Here is a 16571-nt window from a genome sequence, read left to right as displayed (position 1 = left end):
CTAGTGCAGCTGTTTTTTTGAGGGCTCCAGCTATGCAGTCAGCAGTGTGAAGGTGTGGGGCTGAACTTCCAGCATGTCAGCAATTCCTGGGTAGCAGCTGCTGTCTCTTTGCCTTACATCAGAGACACCTTAGCAAAAGAAGAGCAAGTGCTGGGCATTTACTCAGAGGGCTGTGGGGTGAAAGCCACATAGACAGCCACTCTGAAGTATTTGGTGCACTGAAGTCATTAGTGTGCCTGTCCTAGAGGCTGTGGGCATTTTGAACCTTGCACCACTGAAGTCTGAAACAGATAAACACTGCCAATGGAGGAAGGAGTTTCCATTTAGTCAGATAGTTTTTGTAGCTGGTAATGATATGAATCATTCATTGTATATAAAGGTACAGAAAGGGAGAGAGTAAAATGTTGCCTTATTGGTGGCCAGCTACCAAAGAAAGATTTTAATAGAAAGCGGGATCCTTCTGTTGCAAATATGATAACAATGTTGTGTTCCAGTTCATCATTTGGTGATCCCTTGCCTGAAGGGATTTTGCAGCCTGGAGCCCCCTGGCCAATTGCTTTGTTCCCTCCCCCCACCACCCCCAGGAATTTTATCAGCTGCCAAATGTCTGTCAGGATTTAGTAAATGACTGACCAATTCTTTTCCATGTTGGAGTTAAATTGCAAATTTGAAGACTTGGAAAATAAGGCGGGGGAGAAAAAAATCCTAACCAATTGTGCACTTCTTGTTTTTAATACCAGGTTTGCATGTCAGTTTCATATGTCTTACCCATGACTGCAAAGCAGTTATGTCAATACACAGTTCCTCTGCTTGAGGCAGAGACTCCTGCATAAGTAAACAAATCACAAAGGCCACCTTTTCTCCTAAATGTTTTTGCAGTCTCTCACAGGGGACTTGGGAACAGGGAGATGGGACACAGGTGTATTTCTATATGTAATTCTGGAAGCAATCAGGATCTCTTAGAGTTCTCTGTGGAAGATGCTGGCATGGTGGGTGGTACAGTAGCCAGTGCAGAGCTTCTGCATGGCCCTGGTGTGGCTGCTGCCAGCTGTGCCAAGAGACCCTTTGGGGGGCTTAGGGACATCTTGTTTGTAATGCCCACTGAGGGAGGGACATGGTTTGACATCTGTCAGTCAAGGATGTGACAGTTTATTTCCTGGCAGAAGGACTGTGAAAGGGAGAAAACAGATGGTCTTACAAGGGGAAAAGAAGCAGTAAGAAGAAATAAAAGGGTGCAAGAGGAAGAGTGACATGGATATCACTTTTATTAATTTGCTACCCATGATTCCTACCTTATATAGATTTGTGGCTTCTCTGGAGCCTTTCATAGCTTTATTATTACTGTTGTTATTACTCTTAGTTCCCTCAAAAGAAGTTTGTGCACAGAAAAAATACTCTGTCCAGCTGCATCCGTCTTCTTCCTCAAAAGCAGGTGCTTAACCAAAGCCAGGTGCTTAACCCTCAGTGTGCTCCTAATGGTGTTAACTAAGCAACTAGACCAAAGGGTTTTGATTCTTAGTAAAGATGACGCAGTGCCTGTACAGCAGACACCTTTCAAAGCTGGTGCTAACATGATGCAATGCAAAAAGCACAGCAGAGACTTTCAACAAGCTTAGAAACATATTCTTGTAACACCAGTCCATGATCTTGTATTTCTGCCTGGTGGTTGTTAATTAAGGTATCCTAAGTTTTTAGGATGAACAAGGGTTATTTGCATGTGTGCATTTAATGGAAGTTATTTTAAATGGATAGAGAAATTAAAAAATCCTGTCTGTCACTTTTTTGTTAGGCTCTAAAACTGATCCTGTGCAGGTTACTTGCTTTTCACAATTAGTAGCAATGTGTATGTCCCTAATTGCAGTATGAATTGGGGTTCATCCATATTTCAGCATCATGCCTTCTAGGAGTAAATCATTCTGGAGTCCAAGAGGGCCAGGCTTTACAAGGGAGAGTTGGAGAGGCATGATGCCCAGCCTGCATTTGTTTAGCTGTTAGCAAGTGTGGCAGTGGTACTAAGGAGCCTTTAAAGGCGCACAAGTGAATTGCAGCTGACCTGGGGCACGTGGGAAGGTGATTTTTTTTTTTTTGCTGTTAGCTCTCCCATTTATGGGTGCAATTTCTGCTTCACTTTCAATTAAAATCAAGTGTTTCACGCTGGTGTTACTGCATTCTCCTTCAGGGACATTCCAGCTATATTACACACCTTGACTGGTCCCCGGACAACAAGTATATAATGTCAAACTCAGGAGACTATGAAATACTATACTGTAAGTATGAAATTAAATACACTGGAAACAGAAATATGTATTAGCTGTCAGAGTATTTAGAAAAGTGTGTTTGATCAGGACTGTACAAAATGCTTACTGACAAAGGGACTGATTTGAACTTGTGTAACCTGATATCTTGATGTTATTCAGAGCTGTGTGTTACCTAATGGCAATGCCAAATATAGCTTACTTCTTTACAAGGTCATAAATCAGTTTAACAGTGTAGAATTTACAGGACAAGTGGCTCTAGGACTTGATGTTGGCCAAAAGTTCTGTAGATTGAAAATAATATATACAGTTGTCTAATTAGTGTCAACAATACCAGTTATTTTGGGGGAATAAAATCAGTGGGCTGGTGCCACAGTTCTCTCCTGGGGTTTCTTGTTTGAAACGTTATCTTGGCTGGTGGTGATGAAAACTAAGAAAAGCAGTAATGCTACATTAATGAGTTAGTGATAGTAATGTTTTTGTGTTTATCTTTTTTTAATATGTGAAAACATGAATGCAACACATAGTGGTTATGCCAGAAGTTCAACATCAGTAGTGCATTAGTCTGTTTTTTTTTTTTATTCCTGTCTTCCTATGGCTTTAACTGGGTCGAAGAGGATGGATGTTTTTTTCTCTTTACAGGCAAGAACTGCCAACAGTTTAAATGTCCGTCACCTTCACATATTTTTTCTGCCTGTCACAAGTTAGGTTTCAAATCTAGATAGTACAGTCTATCAAAAGGAAGTGTTGGTGCTTATAGTTTCATGTATGGGGAAGAAAAGAACCGTGACCCATTATTACTAGCTTGGTGTATTGCAAGACAGTCTTTCCTTTTCTAGTTAAAAGTTGTCACGCAGTCTAAGGCTTCTCTGGCAGTAGTTGCTCACAGTTTAAAAAACACAGCTTCCTGAATGATTTACTGAATTTTGGCACATCAGTGGAGCTAGCAGGAAGAATAAATTATTATATTACAGGCTACATTAAAGCATTTTGTAGAGTAGCAGGGTAGTCAAGTTGCAGGGAAGTGGTTTTGAGGTTATGCTATCAGAAGAGGGAAATGAGAAGTAAATGTGACTCATAAAAACCAAGTAAAGCTTCAAGTATATGGAATTTGATAAAGGTGTGGTCTGTCTTTGCCTCTACAGTTTAATTCCAGATTAGATTTAAGGTGCATTTATTTACTGGATTAGCATCTCTTCAAAGAGCACCTATGGAAATAAAATTTTGCATTGCATGACTCATCATTCACTTTTTTTTACAGGGGACATTCCAAGTGGCTGTAAGCTAATCAGGAATCGTTCTGACTGTAAGGATATAGATTGGACAACATACACTTGTGTGCTAGGCTTCCAAGTGTTTGGTAAGCACTGTTTAACTTGCTTTTAAGCTACTAACACTGTGCTTTTGTGTTTTTGTTTGCTTCAATTTGTCATTAAAAGCACACTGTTAATGATTATTAAGGGATGCTGAGATCACAGGCCATAGTGACTGACCACAGTATTTATCTGTGCTAAAGTGCGCCAAGTGTTCTTTAGACAATGTACAATTGATTTCTATTTAGTTCTTGAAGTTAGGGGGTTGACTCTCCCACTGTCATTTTAGGCTACCACGTATGGAGGCACTGAAGCAACAGGCTTATATTTTAAAGTGTTCGTATGGCACATGTGCATTCTCCTTTGTTTACCTTGTTTTGGGACAGGAACAAGAGTGTTACAAGTGTAGGTTGTAGTTCATAAATTAAAATTATGACAGCACTTTGATACCTGTAGTCAAAGGTAATACACTCTGTTTGTAAAGAATAAAAATGCTCTGAAGCATTAACAGATTTCTACTTAGTAGTTTATTTTTAAAATACACAAAAACAATTTTATAAAGCTGACAGATCTGCTTTTAATAGTACTATTCTTATAGACTGTGGCAAAACAGTTTAAATTGCTGTAGCTGTAGGCAGCTCTAATTGGCCATAAATGAAGAGTCCCTCTGTGAGGGGTATAAAAGTAAGATTCAGCCTCCCAGTGAAGTTGTGTGACCAGGGTGCTGAAACATCTCTCTTCCACCTCTGAAATCAGGCACCTGCCTCTGTTCTGATCAAAATATCAAAAGCAAATAAATCAGCAAATTCTTTAGAGGTGAGGGTTAGATCTACAAATCTTCTCTTCACAGCTACTAGGAAGTCAACTTTGAATACCAATTTACATGCAGGATAGAAGAAAATCAGTGAAGTGTGAGTCCTTTCTGTAGCCTCTGACACATCTTGTGTGTATTTAAGGGCTGTCATGTGCTTAATGAGCAGGTAGCCTCAAAGGATTGGTATGAGGGCTAACACTGACACACTTGTGTGGCATATTGGTTGGGTGGAAGGCATTTGGTGCTTAATAACCAGGCATGATTTCCTTTTGGGGTACCAAAGATCTGAGACAGAATAGGAAAAATATAGGGGTCAGAGAAGGAAGCTAATTCATAGACTGCATAAATATTTCTGATTTCTTTGGAGCTTGGTATGTAGCAGAAATAAAAAGGAGCATGCTCTTTCTGGAGATAAATATTGTTGCTTATTGCTAGTTGTATGACAGTATTGGCTTCCATTAGGCTGAGAACTGTGAACCAGACTGTGTATTTGCAGGTGTTTTTATTCAGTTGGTCTGGGTGAAGTAGAAGCATCTCCTGATGCTCTGATCATGTAAGCCTAGGCTAACAAGGAATTGGACCACAGCAGTCATTTCCTCACTCACTTTGCTCCTCACTCACAGTAATAGTGCAGCACAAAAGCCTTTTTTAAATGGAGTATCAGAAGATTCAGGAGAGGCCACAGAAAGTGAAAGGCAAAACTCTGATGCTAATATGATGCCTTTGCCAGGAGCAAGGAAAACACTTTGCAAGGACTGCATTTTCCTTGTGGAATAAGCTTGGAGCTGAAACATTTTACTTTTTTTTTTTTTTTGCAGAGTACTTAAATGTACTAGAAACATGGAGGTAGCAGACTATGTTACTACTGAGCTTTTAGCACTACATTTGATAGTAGAGCAGGCAGAATAGGGGCAGCAACTCTCTGAATCCCAAGGCTTTCCCAGAAGTGTCCTTTACTCCTGACCTAAGGAGGTGAGGTGTGGGAGTGAAGAAAGAGTTTGGTTTCACATCCACTGGCTTTGTCTTTTTGACAGCTGTTAGATAGAAGCTGTTATAAGTGACTGGGGCCAGGCTGAACATGAGCAGCTCCCATAACCCCTGTTGTGAGAAACCATTTTACCTATTGCTATTGAAAGTGGATAAGTCTCCTGATCCTGTCTGCATTTTCTTTTGGATTAATACAAACTTCAACCACTCTAAATGAAGTTTAATTAGTTTCAACTGCTCTCAAAATCTTCAGTGTGCCAGAGGACCTGGGCATGCAATAGATAAAGCAGATAATGTGATGGTATTCCAGAGCACAACAGAATATATTTAAACTTCCTAGCCAAGATTCATCATGACCTAATTTAACACTGTCTGCTAGTCTCACACCCTTTGCAGAATCTTATGTTTTGACCTCAAACAAACAAAAAAAAAAGTTATGGTTTGACCTCAAACAAAGGCAAGTATTTTCCCACTAAATCAGACAGTGCAGCTAAGCCAACCTATCAGATATTTGCTAATCTGGCTTTCACCCAAGGGTCACCTGGCTCAGGGTTCCAAGCAAGCCGGGGGCTGCTCACTGATGTTCAGGAGAGAGGGTTAGGTTTGTGGGATTTGGGCTTTTGGGGGTATATGTAGCTCTGTGGGTAGTGTGCCATAGGATCAGGCATCACACTGTTGTCAGCAGAAGGAAGAGGATGGAAATTTGTGGTGGGGATGAGAACAGCATCACTCCTTTTGGCAGTTGCTATTGCTGTTGGCTCAGCAGTGTCATCACTTTGCACCCCAACGCTTGAAGTCACTCTGGGGTTTGCTGCACATTTCTCACAGTTTTGCCTGAACAGCTTCTTTTGAGAGGCTTACTGCTGTTTAGCAGAATTTGTTAAAATTGAAGTGCTACTGTTGTGACTTATAATGAAGTCCTATTACTTCAGGGGGTTTGTTATTTGTACAGTTATTAAGAATTTTTGCAGTTATCTTAAGAATTCAAGACTCAGTCATATTAATGTATTGGTTTTTTTCATGTTTGCCTGATGCATTGAAAGCAAATCCTGCTGTCTTATGACAAAGGGCTGCCTTACCTTTGGAGCTGCTAAAGGACTTGGTAAACATAAAAGATGTTTAATAAAAGCTTCAATTTTGAATATCATTTCTTTTAATCTTAAATGAAAAGGAAGAGGAAATTAAAAAGAAGAGGAAATTGCATAGTTCTTTGTCAAAGCCTGCCTAAGGTGGTAGCTGAAACTTCAGGCATTTATTAATCCCACATGATAACAGTATTTCATATATAGAATGAATGAGGAAAGGTAAAATTTATTCATGTTGAACTACTTGAAAATTCTTAAATAGTAATAAATTCTTAATTCAATTTTATTTAATTGATGTAAGAACACTAGGATGTTTCTGAATACTTTCCTTAGCACTTAATGTCATTATTTATTAAATTACCTACAATGTAGCTTATTGGCATTGTAACAAGTTTAACAAGCTTCCTTTGTTATTCTTCAGAGAAAATAAATTTCTTACTCCACCCACTGAAGAATGGGAAAAACAGCTTTAAAGTTAAATGCTCTTTGCCATTTTGCTTAAAAACAAGAAGATAAGGCAATTCTGAGTTGGCTTTTTGTGCTGTATAAAACAGTAGACAGCACATTGTTGGTTGTTTTTTTTTTTTGAAGTCAGCAACTATAAGGGAGGATGAAGTTATTTTCATATCTGAGAATCAACAGCCCTCTTGATCAATTGGAGAGAGAGTTTTTTAGGGTGGGGGTGAAATTTGAGGGGGAAAATTCTGACTAACTCCTAGACCTAATCAGAAACCCGAATCTGATCTTGAAAACATTGGTACCTTTGGCATATCTTATAATCCCTTGCTTACTTTTTGTTCAGCTTTCCATGCTGATATGAATTGTCTGTTTTATAATGGGACTCTCTAATGTCTTTGGGTTTTGTTAAAATAATTTTGTTTAGAGTCTTCCCCATCCCAAATTTGATCATTGTTTTTCATCGAGGAAATGTTGTTACTCTATTTTCTGGACATATCTGTGTCATTCTTTTGACTTAAAACCATATTGAATTGTACTTAAGCACTTGACAGCACTTACATCTATGAAACTTGCGCAGGCTGGGCTTCTATGCAGAGTACCATCAATCATTTGTCTTCTTTGAGTTCACAAATACTAAGATTTAAAGTACAAGAAGTCAAACAAATGAAACCAGAGAAGAAACCATTAGGACCACAATGTACAGTACCTGGGTTTGCCTTGTGCTTCAACATCTCTGTTGCTTTTAAAATGTCTGTGCATTGATGACAGTATTAAGAGTTACCAGTTTAGCAGCAAACTTAAAGATAAGGTTTAAACAAGACTGAGGTCTTGAACAGGAAACAAATGTTAAGCCCAAGATGTTATCCTGGCTGAAACTGAGGGTTTGGGAGAACAGGGTGGGGGGAGCAGCATTAGACTAGCAAAATATTAATGATATTTAATGCAATGCATGCTCCATTTTACATCTGAATTTCTGTCTTACCTTTTGTTCATCTTGCCTTTTCTCACAGCTTTATAGATTTTATTTTTGTTCATGAATTCTCTGTTGATTTGTTTCTAAAACCACCATTACTGAATATCTGTTGTACTCTTTCCTAGGAGTTTGGCCTGAAGGATCAGATGGGACAGACATAAATGCCCTTGTCAGATCCCATAACCGAAAAGTGATAGCAGTGGCTGATGATTTTTGTAAGGTCCATCTCTTTCAGTATCCCTGTTCCAAGCCAAAGGTAAGTCTAGACCAGTCTAGTTCATGTGCTTGTTTACATTGCCTGAAGCTTTCCTTGCTTCCAGCATGATTGTTTTGGAGCCTGGTAGGCAAATACTACTTTTATATCCAAGAACCTCCATTAATTTTACATATAAAACAGAAAGTGTAAAGCAGTATAAATATAAAAGAGTATGCCTAAAAGAGAAGTGTCAATAATATATCCTTAAATTCTGGAGACAAGGCTTGATGCTTTGTGTTTGCTGGCTTTAGTGTGAGGTCCATTACTTTTTCTATAAAGATCTAAATCTATTCCAAGTTTCAAAGAAGAGAGGAAGTATTGTGGGAAATCTAATAGAAATAGAATTCCTTACTTTTTTGTGAAGTAAGATCTCTCTTGAAGGGCTAAGCAAAAATATTAGTAGTTTTAAATTTCCGTATCATGTGCTCTTCCAGCCGACATGTGATTAATCTTTCTGCTTGTTTTCAATAGGCCCCAAGTCACAAATACAGTGCTCACAGTAGTCATGTGACAAATGTCAGCTTCACCCATAGCGACGGTCACTTGATTTCAACTGGAGGGAAAGACATGAGTATTATTCAGTGGAAACTCGTGGAGAAGGTAACTCTGCCACCAAATGACATTGTCCTGGATATCGGTGCCACCAAAGTGCCCATCCCTGCCAGTGAAAACGCTGTGCAGTCTCCTGCACATCTCCCCCAGCCTTTTAATGAAATGAACCAAAACGAAAGCGTAACTGGCAGCTCACCGGCGTCCTTGGAGAGCAACTTGGAGCAGTCTGCGGAGCACAGCGAGGAGCACAGCGAGGAGCAAAGCGAGGGAAGCAGCCTGGATCCCGCCGAGCCGAGCTACGAGGAGCCCTCCAACGAGCTGAGCGAGGAGCACAGCGAGTCCACGGTCACGGAGGAGCAGCAGGATAACTCACCGGTGTCTTAATGCTCCCAGCTCAGGTGGTTGTTGTTTTCCCATGGTGTGCGTGCTTTCATTACAAGGGTGAGGGTTCAAATAGGGAAGAGTAGCTGAGATTCATGACCACTCCAGATTTTGAGTTTCAGTGAGATTTTTAGTCTGAGCTTCAGTTCAATGTGTGGAACCATCCCAAGGGCCTGGCTTGATGGTCTGTAGCAAGATCTGGTCGCAGTTAGTAGTGGACATTACTGTAGATCCATTTCAGTTCTGAAATTGCTGTCAGGAAGTGGCATGAAATACATACTGGAAAAAAGGTTAGCTCTGAGAATTAGCTGAAGTAGACCACCTTAACTACAAGTGGAAGTGCTTTCTAGAAGAACTGAGCTGATGGGAAGCGCTGAGCTGTTCCAGCTGGGAAGCACTGTGCTGCTTTTTCCAGGCACAAAGACAAACAGAATGAAAAAACAACCAAAAAGCTCTCTGTAGGGCTGCTTTCCTTTGTTTTTCCTTGAGAAAAATAGAGGAAAAATAACATAACAATGCCACATGTATGGCAATGCCTTCTTGATCTAACACATATGCAATTTTCTAACACTACTAATTCCTCATGGAGTCTGGATGTGTTCAAAGTTGGTCTGCCCTGGGTGCTGCTAGTTCTAAGGCAAATCCTGTCAAGGAACGGCGTTGACTGTTCCATTTTCACAGACTCTTAACTAGCAGACTAACCAAATACTGGCATGTTTCACTTTTCATGACCTGAAAGTTGACTTAAACTGTAAGACATAATTGTCTCTTCAAAGCATTGCTTGCCTAGAGAATTGGAAACTTGAGAGTCTTTTACAGTGACTTTGATGTGAACAGCAGAAGAAGTGTGACAAGAACACAGAAATCAGATGGGCTCCAGAGTTAAACTTTAAGCCTTCAAGCAGAACTTGCTCCATCCCTAGTATGAAAAATATAAATACAGTTAACTTAAATTATTTAATTGGTGCTTAGAATTAGTAAGTTGATATTTTTTTCTTCTGAATTTTTAGAGGTAATTCTTTACAATCATTAAATTGCAATCTCTACTTTCTGTTTTTTCCCATGGCTCCTTTAGCAGTTGTGATGTAAGCATACAGTAATTTAGATGATGATGATGTGATTTTTTTTTGTTTTGTTTTCCCTAGACTTGCTGATCTATTGTTTTGTGATTTTTATTTCCACCCCACCCCTCCCCAGGTTGCTCTAAGCCATGCAGCTCTCATGTGGCTATACCTGGCCAGTTACGGGATATCTTGGCATTTGTTATGCATTTGGAAAGTACTTTTTTTTACGAAGTTTGTCAGATGGCTACATTTTTTTCTTAAGTGCATACATTTCCTACTTTAGAAAAGACATAGATTTACTGGCAGATATCCATTTCCTATGTACTTGTTTATATTTTGATTACATAGAATTTTCTTTTTTAACTTGCTGCATTGTGCTGGTATTTTAGTTCTTAGTTAGAATATCATGTTTAGAAACTTTGGATGAGTTCATAAGTCTTAATTGTGCAAACGTTTACGTGATTGTGCCATTCCAAAGTGCATCAAAACTGTCATTCCCTTACTAGTATCTTCTCAGGAGAAATGCTACAGATCAGGTATTTAGTCATCATTTGGAAAGGTAAAAACAAATGGACTCCCAAAGGACATTTAGAACATTTATATATAAAATATATAAATATATATATACACACATATATATATATAGAAAAAAATATCCTCTTGTTTACAACAGTTCAGAGAACCTCAAAGTAGTTCCCTTCAGATGGAGGGAGATATGGATTCCAAGCGACCCATCTGTTCAAACTGTGCTCTGTACATAGTTTTACTGGAGAGCTCTAGTATGTCTGACTTGCAAATTTGCCAAATAGCAGCAGTGGAAGATAAAGTTCATCAGCTCATCAAAGTTCTTGGTTACAAATGAGGAATATGCTGTAGGTTTAGAAAATAATCTTAGTAAAGGAGAAGGGATAGTAGAGCTAACGAGGCACAGAGAGCTCTCTGTCATTTTTATGAACTCCACATAAGCAACACATTTCTCTTTGGAACATCTGTCACCTGGGGTTGCCATGTAAGTGAGAGTTAGAGTTGCGATATTCTTGTGTAGTTCAGAAGACTCTACTAATATGCAAAAAGCCTTACAGCTTTCAATTGCTGGCAACTACTGTTTAACAAATAATTAAATCTGTGATAATGGATGGAAATGGGATTATGTAACTGTAGATGTTTTAGAAAAATAATTGTGAATGAATTATGATTAAGAGTGTTTCATGTGAAGATGTTTGAGCCATTTCTATCTATCATGCATTCCTGTCTTGAGGCAGAAAACTTTGAAGATTAAAAAAAATAAAATAATCAAAATAAAATATTGCAGTGTCTTTCTCCATACTGTTCTGGTTCCTTCTATACATCAAGTGGATGCTGTCACCACAGTTTCAGTGTCTGGGTCTGTGATTTTGAAAGAACTTTCTTAACATGTGCTTTTTTCATAACCTCCCAGGCTGTCTAAAAAGAAGTTAACTCAGCATCATGTGTACTATTGTCAGATCTAAATATTGCTCTTGTTTATGTCTCTTAAGTTGTACGACATTTCCCTTTTTCATGACCTGGCATTATCCTTCTGTAGCTAATTGATGAGTGGCAGAGTGTTACAAACAGATCTTTGTCCTGCTGCAAAGTACAGTCTCCCTTCCAGGGTTCTGCCCAGAAACTTTCTTGTGGAAGTCAGGAGAGAAACACAAACTTATTTTGGCTACAATGTATTAAATACCCCAGTGTTTCCCCATTCCTTGCAGTCTCTGTCCAGCTGCAGGTGCAGAAGGTCACAATATGCTGAATATATTCCTTGTGTGAGATTCCATCTTTTCAAAGGCTTTGAATCATTCCAGTTTCTTGCATCTGGTTTCTGCCCTTCACAAAAGAGGAGGGTGAGGTACAGAGGGAAGAAACCTGCAAGATAGGCAAATCCTCACTTAAAGGAAAAGCAAACAAACACCATTGCCACCCTGAGTGGGACTGTTGACTCTTCTACCAAATTGTCAGGAGAATGCTGACACCAGGAGAATGTTCTACCATGAGGAACAAGCAGAGGTCCCAAGGTCATGCTGTGCATTCCCAGCACACCTGCAGCTGTGCAGTGCATGCTTTTCTATGCTCTGCTCCCTTTCTCTCCAGCTCTGGGCTTTTGCTACCTGTTCTCCTGGGATTCTCAGTAAGGCAGGAGTCTTCCTGAAGAGCAGGTAAGCTGGTCTTCCAGTCCTTGTTAGTGATACAGGTGGGACAGGGCTTCCCAGGGCCCACTCTCATCACCTGGGTCAACAGCAGCTGCTGTCAGTTCAGGAAGCTGCAGTGATGGCATTTGTTCTGTGGAGGTGAAGTTCAGGGTGGAAGCACCAGTGAAGGTGTAAAACTATAACTACATGATGGAAAACTTAAAGAGTGTATTAAAATGTTTGTATGGTTTAGTAATAAAACACTGGAAATTTAAGGAGTGCCGTGCCTATGGATTCTTGCAGTCTGCATCCATATGGGTGAATCAGATAAAGCGAATACTGGGTTTTGTGAATATGACCACATATCCATATGTTCCTTCCCATGGAAATTTCAGGATAGGTGAGGAACAGGGATGTGGATGGGTAGCATTGAATGATGAATTTCTTCGGTTTGATCTTGCTGGATTCTCATATATATATATATATTATTTGTTATGTAAATAACAAGTACTAGTTTTTGCGTATGATGCACATCAAGGTCTAGCTTCTTACTTTTTTTAATCATCCCTAGAAATGATTCTGGTTTTATTTACGAAAATGAGCAAAAGTTATATTTTGGTTGTTAAATTGATTAGTCTGCACTGAACAATATGCTTTGTGCTTCACTGCTTAAGATGTTTCCTTCAGTTCAGTGCAGTCTTTCATTTGAATCAGGATGAAGTAAGTAGAATGTCCTTGTGAAATTTGGCTTGGCCAAACCAACCAACCAAAAAAATTCTTATTTCCATGGCCTCGTGCTAATAAAATGTGGGCTCCTGGCAGTGGAAGGGTTACTGTTACATGAGGTGGATTTTACTTTAGTGATATGTGTGCTGCATGTTTGCTTTCCTCTTGAACAAATCAAGCCCATTGTCTAATCTTTATTTCTGACAGATGTTTTATGTACTAATACTTTAATCAACTTAGAATGAAAAACTGCTTACAGTAGGATTATACCCTTTAGAACCCTGGCCAGTGTACACATTTTAATGTATTTAATATGCATGGGGTGGCTTTGTATGCAGATACACATATGCAAACATCAAATGGATAATGGATATGGGTGCTCTAGGCCTATTTTTTTTTTTTCTTTCTGGCTTGAAAGGGAGATGTGGATGACTTCACAGTCAGTTAAGAAGGTTTAGGAGCACAGAAGCCTTCCCAACAGAATGGAAAGGCAAGAGGATTGGGAGAGGAGGGACAGTGGTCGAACTGGTTTTACCAGAGCTGTTTCCTACACTGGTTCCCCACCACACACCCCAAATTTACCTCTTCTAGTGTTTGTCTGTGTGCTAAGTCTATAAAAAACTTTTCAGTTCTGTTGGTTGTACTGTAACTGGCTGGTTAAATAGGTGGGTTTGTGTGGGGAGATAGTGCAGAAGGCAATCTCACCCCTGAGGAGTTGCAGCTGTACTAATTAGCAGAGATTAAGAACAGGCCTACCCTTAGGTAGGCACAGCTGTGTCCAATAAGGATGAGTGCTGTAAAAGAGTGGGCTAGCTTGTTGAGGAGAGAGCTAGAGTTTGTTGGGTGTGCTGCAAAGGAGTCAGTGCTGCGAGGGGCTACCCGTGAGAAATCGCTGAGAAAGTATGGCACTTTTGCAATGAAATGACACTGGTTTGAGAAAGGAACCTTATGGAAATTTTGGCCAGGTTTTACTTTTAACAAATGATTCTAGAAAACAGCATTCTTCCAAAAATTTCTTCTAGGGAACCAAAATCTACAAACAACCTACATCTTTAAGGGATATGTATGTCCTCATGGCTTTTACAGCCCATTATCCTTTTCAGAAGGACCTCTGGACACTTCCAGCCTCTCACCAGCCAAGTGATCTCCAGCAGGGCTGTGCCTTGTCAGCAGCCTCTCCTGTGTAGCTCTCTGTGGGTCACATTATTTTTGTTCTCAGGTAACCACCACACTTGTTGGTTCCTTGTAAAAAAAACCAAACAACTTTCTCTAAGTTCCTTGAGGCTGTCTGAGTCATAGCTGGTTACCTTGTCCCAGCTTTATCTTTTGATAAGTGCCTTTAGGTTCCCACGTGTAGAACATGATTTTGTCTGGTGAGCCAAGTGCTGCAGAGAGCTCTTGGTCTGCTCTGGTCCCCTCTGTGGATGTTCCAGCAATGCCACGTTTCTGTTGTACATTGACCTTGCTCTGAATCCTCTGTCACACAAGGCTCCTCACCCTGCCTGCATCACTGCCCTCCCAGGCTGCAAGCAAGAGGTGACATTTGCTTTTGGTGCTGCTTTAGAGTTCTTTCAGCTTCCTTTAAATGCACTCCACTTAGCATCTGTGTGTGTGTCCCCTTTTTATCCCCCTCCACAGCTCTATCAGTGATCAGTCCTTGCACTGGCAATACTTTTTTTTTTCTAAGTCTGTTCACACCCTGCTATGTACCTAAAGCTGCATACAAGAAAATCATAGAAGAGGAAAGTCATAAGCTGTGTGCATGAGACAATGGATACAACTTCAAATGCTAGGGTGTAAGTATAAAAATCCCTGGAATTTTGTACTCTGACAATGAGTGTTTGGTGTTGGCAGGACACTGACATTGGAACTGAGAACTTTATGTATTTCCTAAGTAAAAGGAACTTGGAACAAACCTTGGTGTTGTTGCTACATCAGGGAGCCCTGGGGGGGTCACCTCATAGCTCAGGAAAACAAACCAAAAACTCCCAGAAACAAACAAAATTATAACCAAAGCGTTTGGCTTTGGCAGAGCAGGTAAAAAGTTTTCCATCTGACAGCAAAAGCAGAGGGAGCAAACAGAGCTGTAAAATGTGTACATAGAGCAGCCCACTCACTGTATGCCAAAGCTGCTCTTGCTATGTTTCCTCTGGTCAAGACTGGGTATGAGCAGGCAGCACCCCTCTGTGGGTGGGCACGTGCTTTTCTCTGTTGCTACAGATCTACACTGGGCAGAATTTCTGTGGAAAACCTTGTTTTCAGCATTGTGTTGATTAGAATTTTTACTTGAACAGCCAGACAGCACAGAATTGAGAGCAGAGGGAGAGGCAACATCTTGTCCAGACACAGGTGTCCTCCACTGCTCATGCTAAACAGAGATTTTTCGTGACTGTCTAATGTGAAATGGCTGTTGTATAAACAGGGCTTCTGAAAGGAGCCCATTTACTCCAAGTTTGGCAAAGGGAAAATGAAATGTCAATTGAGCGTGTAAAGCTGGGTTTCTTATGTCAAAATTTGTAATGCATTTTTAGATTGATTCACAAATCAGGAGATTTGCAGTTTCATAGGTTTTCTGCCAGCTGGGAAGGAAACAGATGTGGAGCATTTTAAACTTTCAAAAAAGCATACCTATGAGGGATTTTTCAGGACAGATGTCCATTCCACCCTTTGCCAGGACCATATGGATCTGTTTACATTATATTTGTGAGGGCGTTCATAGAAATTCTGCTTATGTTAGAGTATTTTGTATTAGACTCAATAATTCTCTAAAACAAAAACACGCAAACTGCTTGAATAGCTGTATTCTAAGTTGCTCTCTCAGTGGCCTTCCTAGGGTTGTACCTCTGAAACATCTTTCTCTGAGTAGACCTCTTGCTCTGATAGATTTTCATTCAATTATACATAATGTTTCAGAATGTTTTTTCTCTCTGAAGAATAGGACAACTTTCCAGGTTATTTCTGGCAATTAAATCAGAGTTATTCTCCCTAACAGCAAAGAGGGGAACAGCTTCAGCTTGCCTAGGACTCGGAAACTTTTGTCTTCAGAAACTTTTGACTAAGGCTCCAGCTGTGTGGATGATGTTTCTCTGTGCTGGTGCTGCACTTGGAGGCTCCAAGGGCTGGCTGTGTCCATGGGCTGCTGTGTATCCTTATGGAGGCTCCAAGGGCTGCTGTGTCCATGGGCTGCTGTGTATCCTTATGGAGGCTCCAAGGGCTGGCTGTGTCCATGGGCTCCTCTGTACCCCTTTGGGAGTGGCAGGAGGTGGCTGTGCAAACTCTTCCACCCACCACTCCATGGAATGCTGGTGTTTTGGTGAGCCTTGCCAAATGGTGCACCGTCATTGCCAGCCCAGGTGGTGTTCCTGCAGCAGTTTCACTTGGATGGCTTTCTCCTGGAGTATTTGTAGTTTAGCTGCAGCATGCAGGCTATTGCAATCCATAAATTTCTCAGAAAGGGAAAGGAGAGGATTTGGTACACAGCCTTCTCATTTACTGCTTTGATTTAATTTTTTTTCCTTCATTCTTCCACGGATTTAAATGTGTTTGACTGGAAGTG

General features: G+C 40.2%; 1 protein-coding gene across 5 annotated transcripts in view; it reads left to right on the top strand.

Annotated features, from left to right (window-relative positions):
• The window catches only part of EML4 (EMAP like 4), a 148187-nt gene extending 136744 nt beyond the window's left edge, over window positions 1–11443 (top strand). For all 5 annotated transcript variants that reach the window (XM_039697843.1, XM_039697845.1, XM_039697844.1 and 2 more), the window contains 4 exons: window positions 2180–2267; window positions 3517–3615; window positions 8012–8142; window positions 8614–11443. In XM_039697843.1, the coding sequence (XP_039553777.1) occupies window positions 2180–2267; window positions 3517–3615; window positions 8012–8142; window positions 8614–9078 (783 nt within the window). In that variant the 3' untranslated portion in view covers window positions 9079–11443. The remainder of the gene's footprint in view (window positions 1–2179; window positions 2268–3516; window positions 3616–8011; window positions 8143–8613) is intronic.
• Window positions 11444–16571: the final 5128 nt, after the last annotated feature.

The sequence above is a fragment of the Passer montanus genome, unplaced genomic scaffold, assembly GCF_014805655.1.
Source record: "Passer montanus isolate IOZ18808 unplaced genomic scaffold, ASM1480565v1 scaffold12, whole genome shotgun sequence".
Classification (NCBI taxonomy): domain Eukaryota; kingdom Metazoa; phylum Chordata; class Aves; order Passeriformes; family Passeridae; genus Passer; species Passer montanus.
This window is presented reverse-complemented; position numbering and strand designations above follow the sequence as displayed.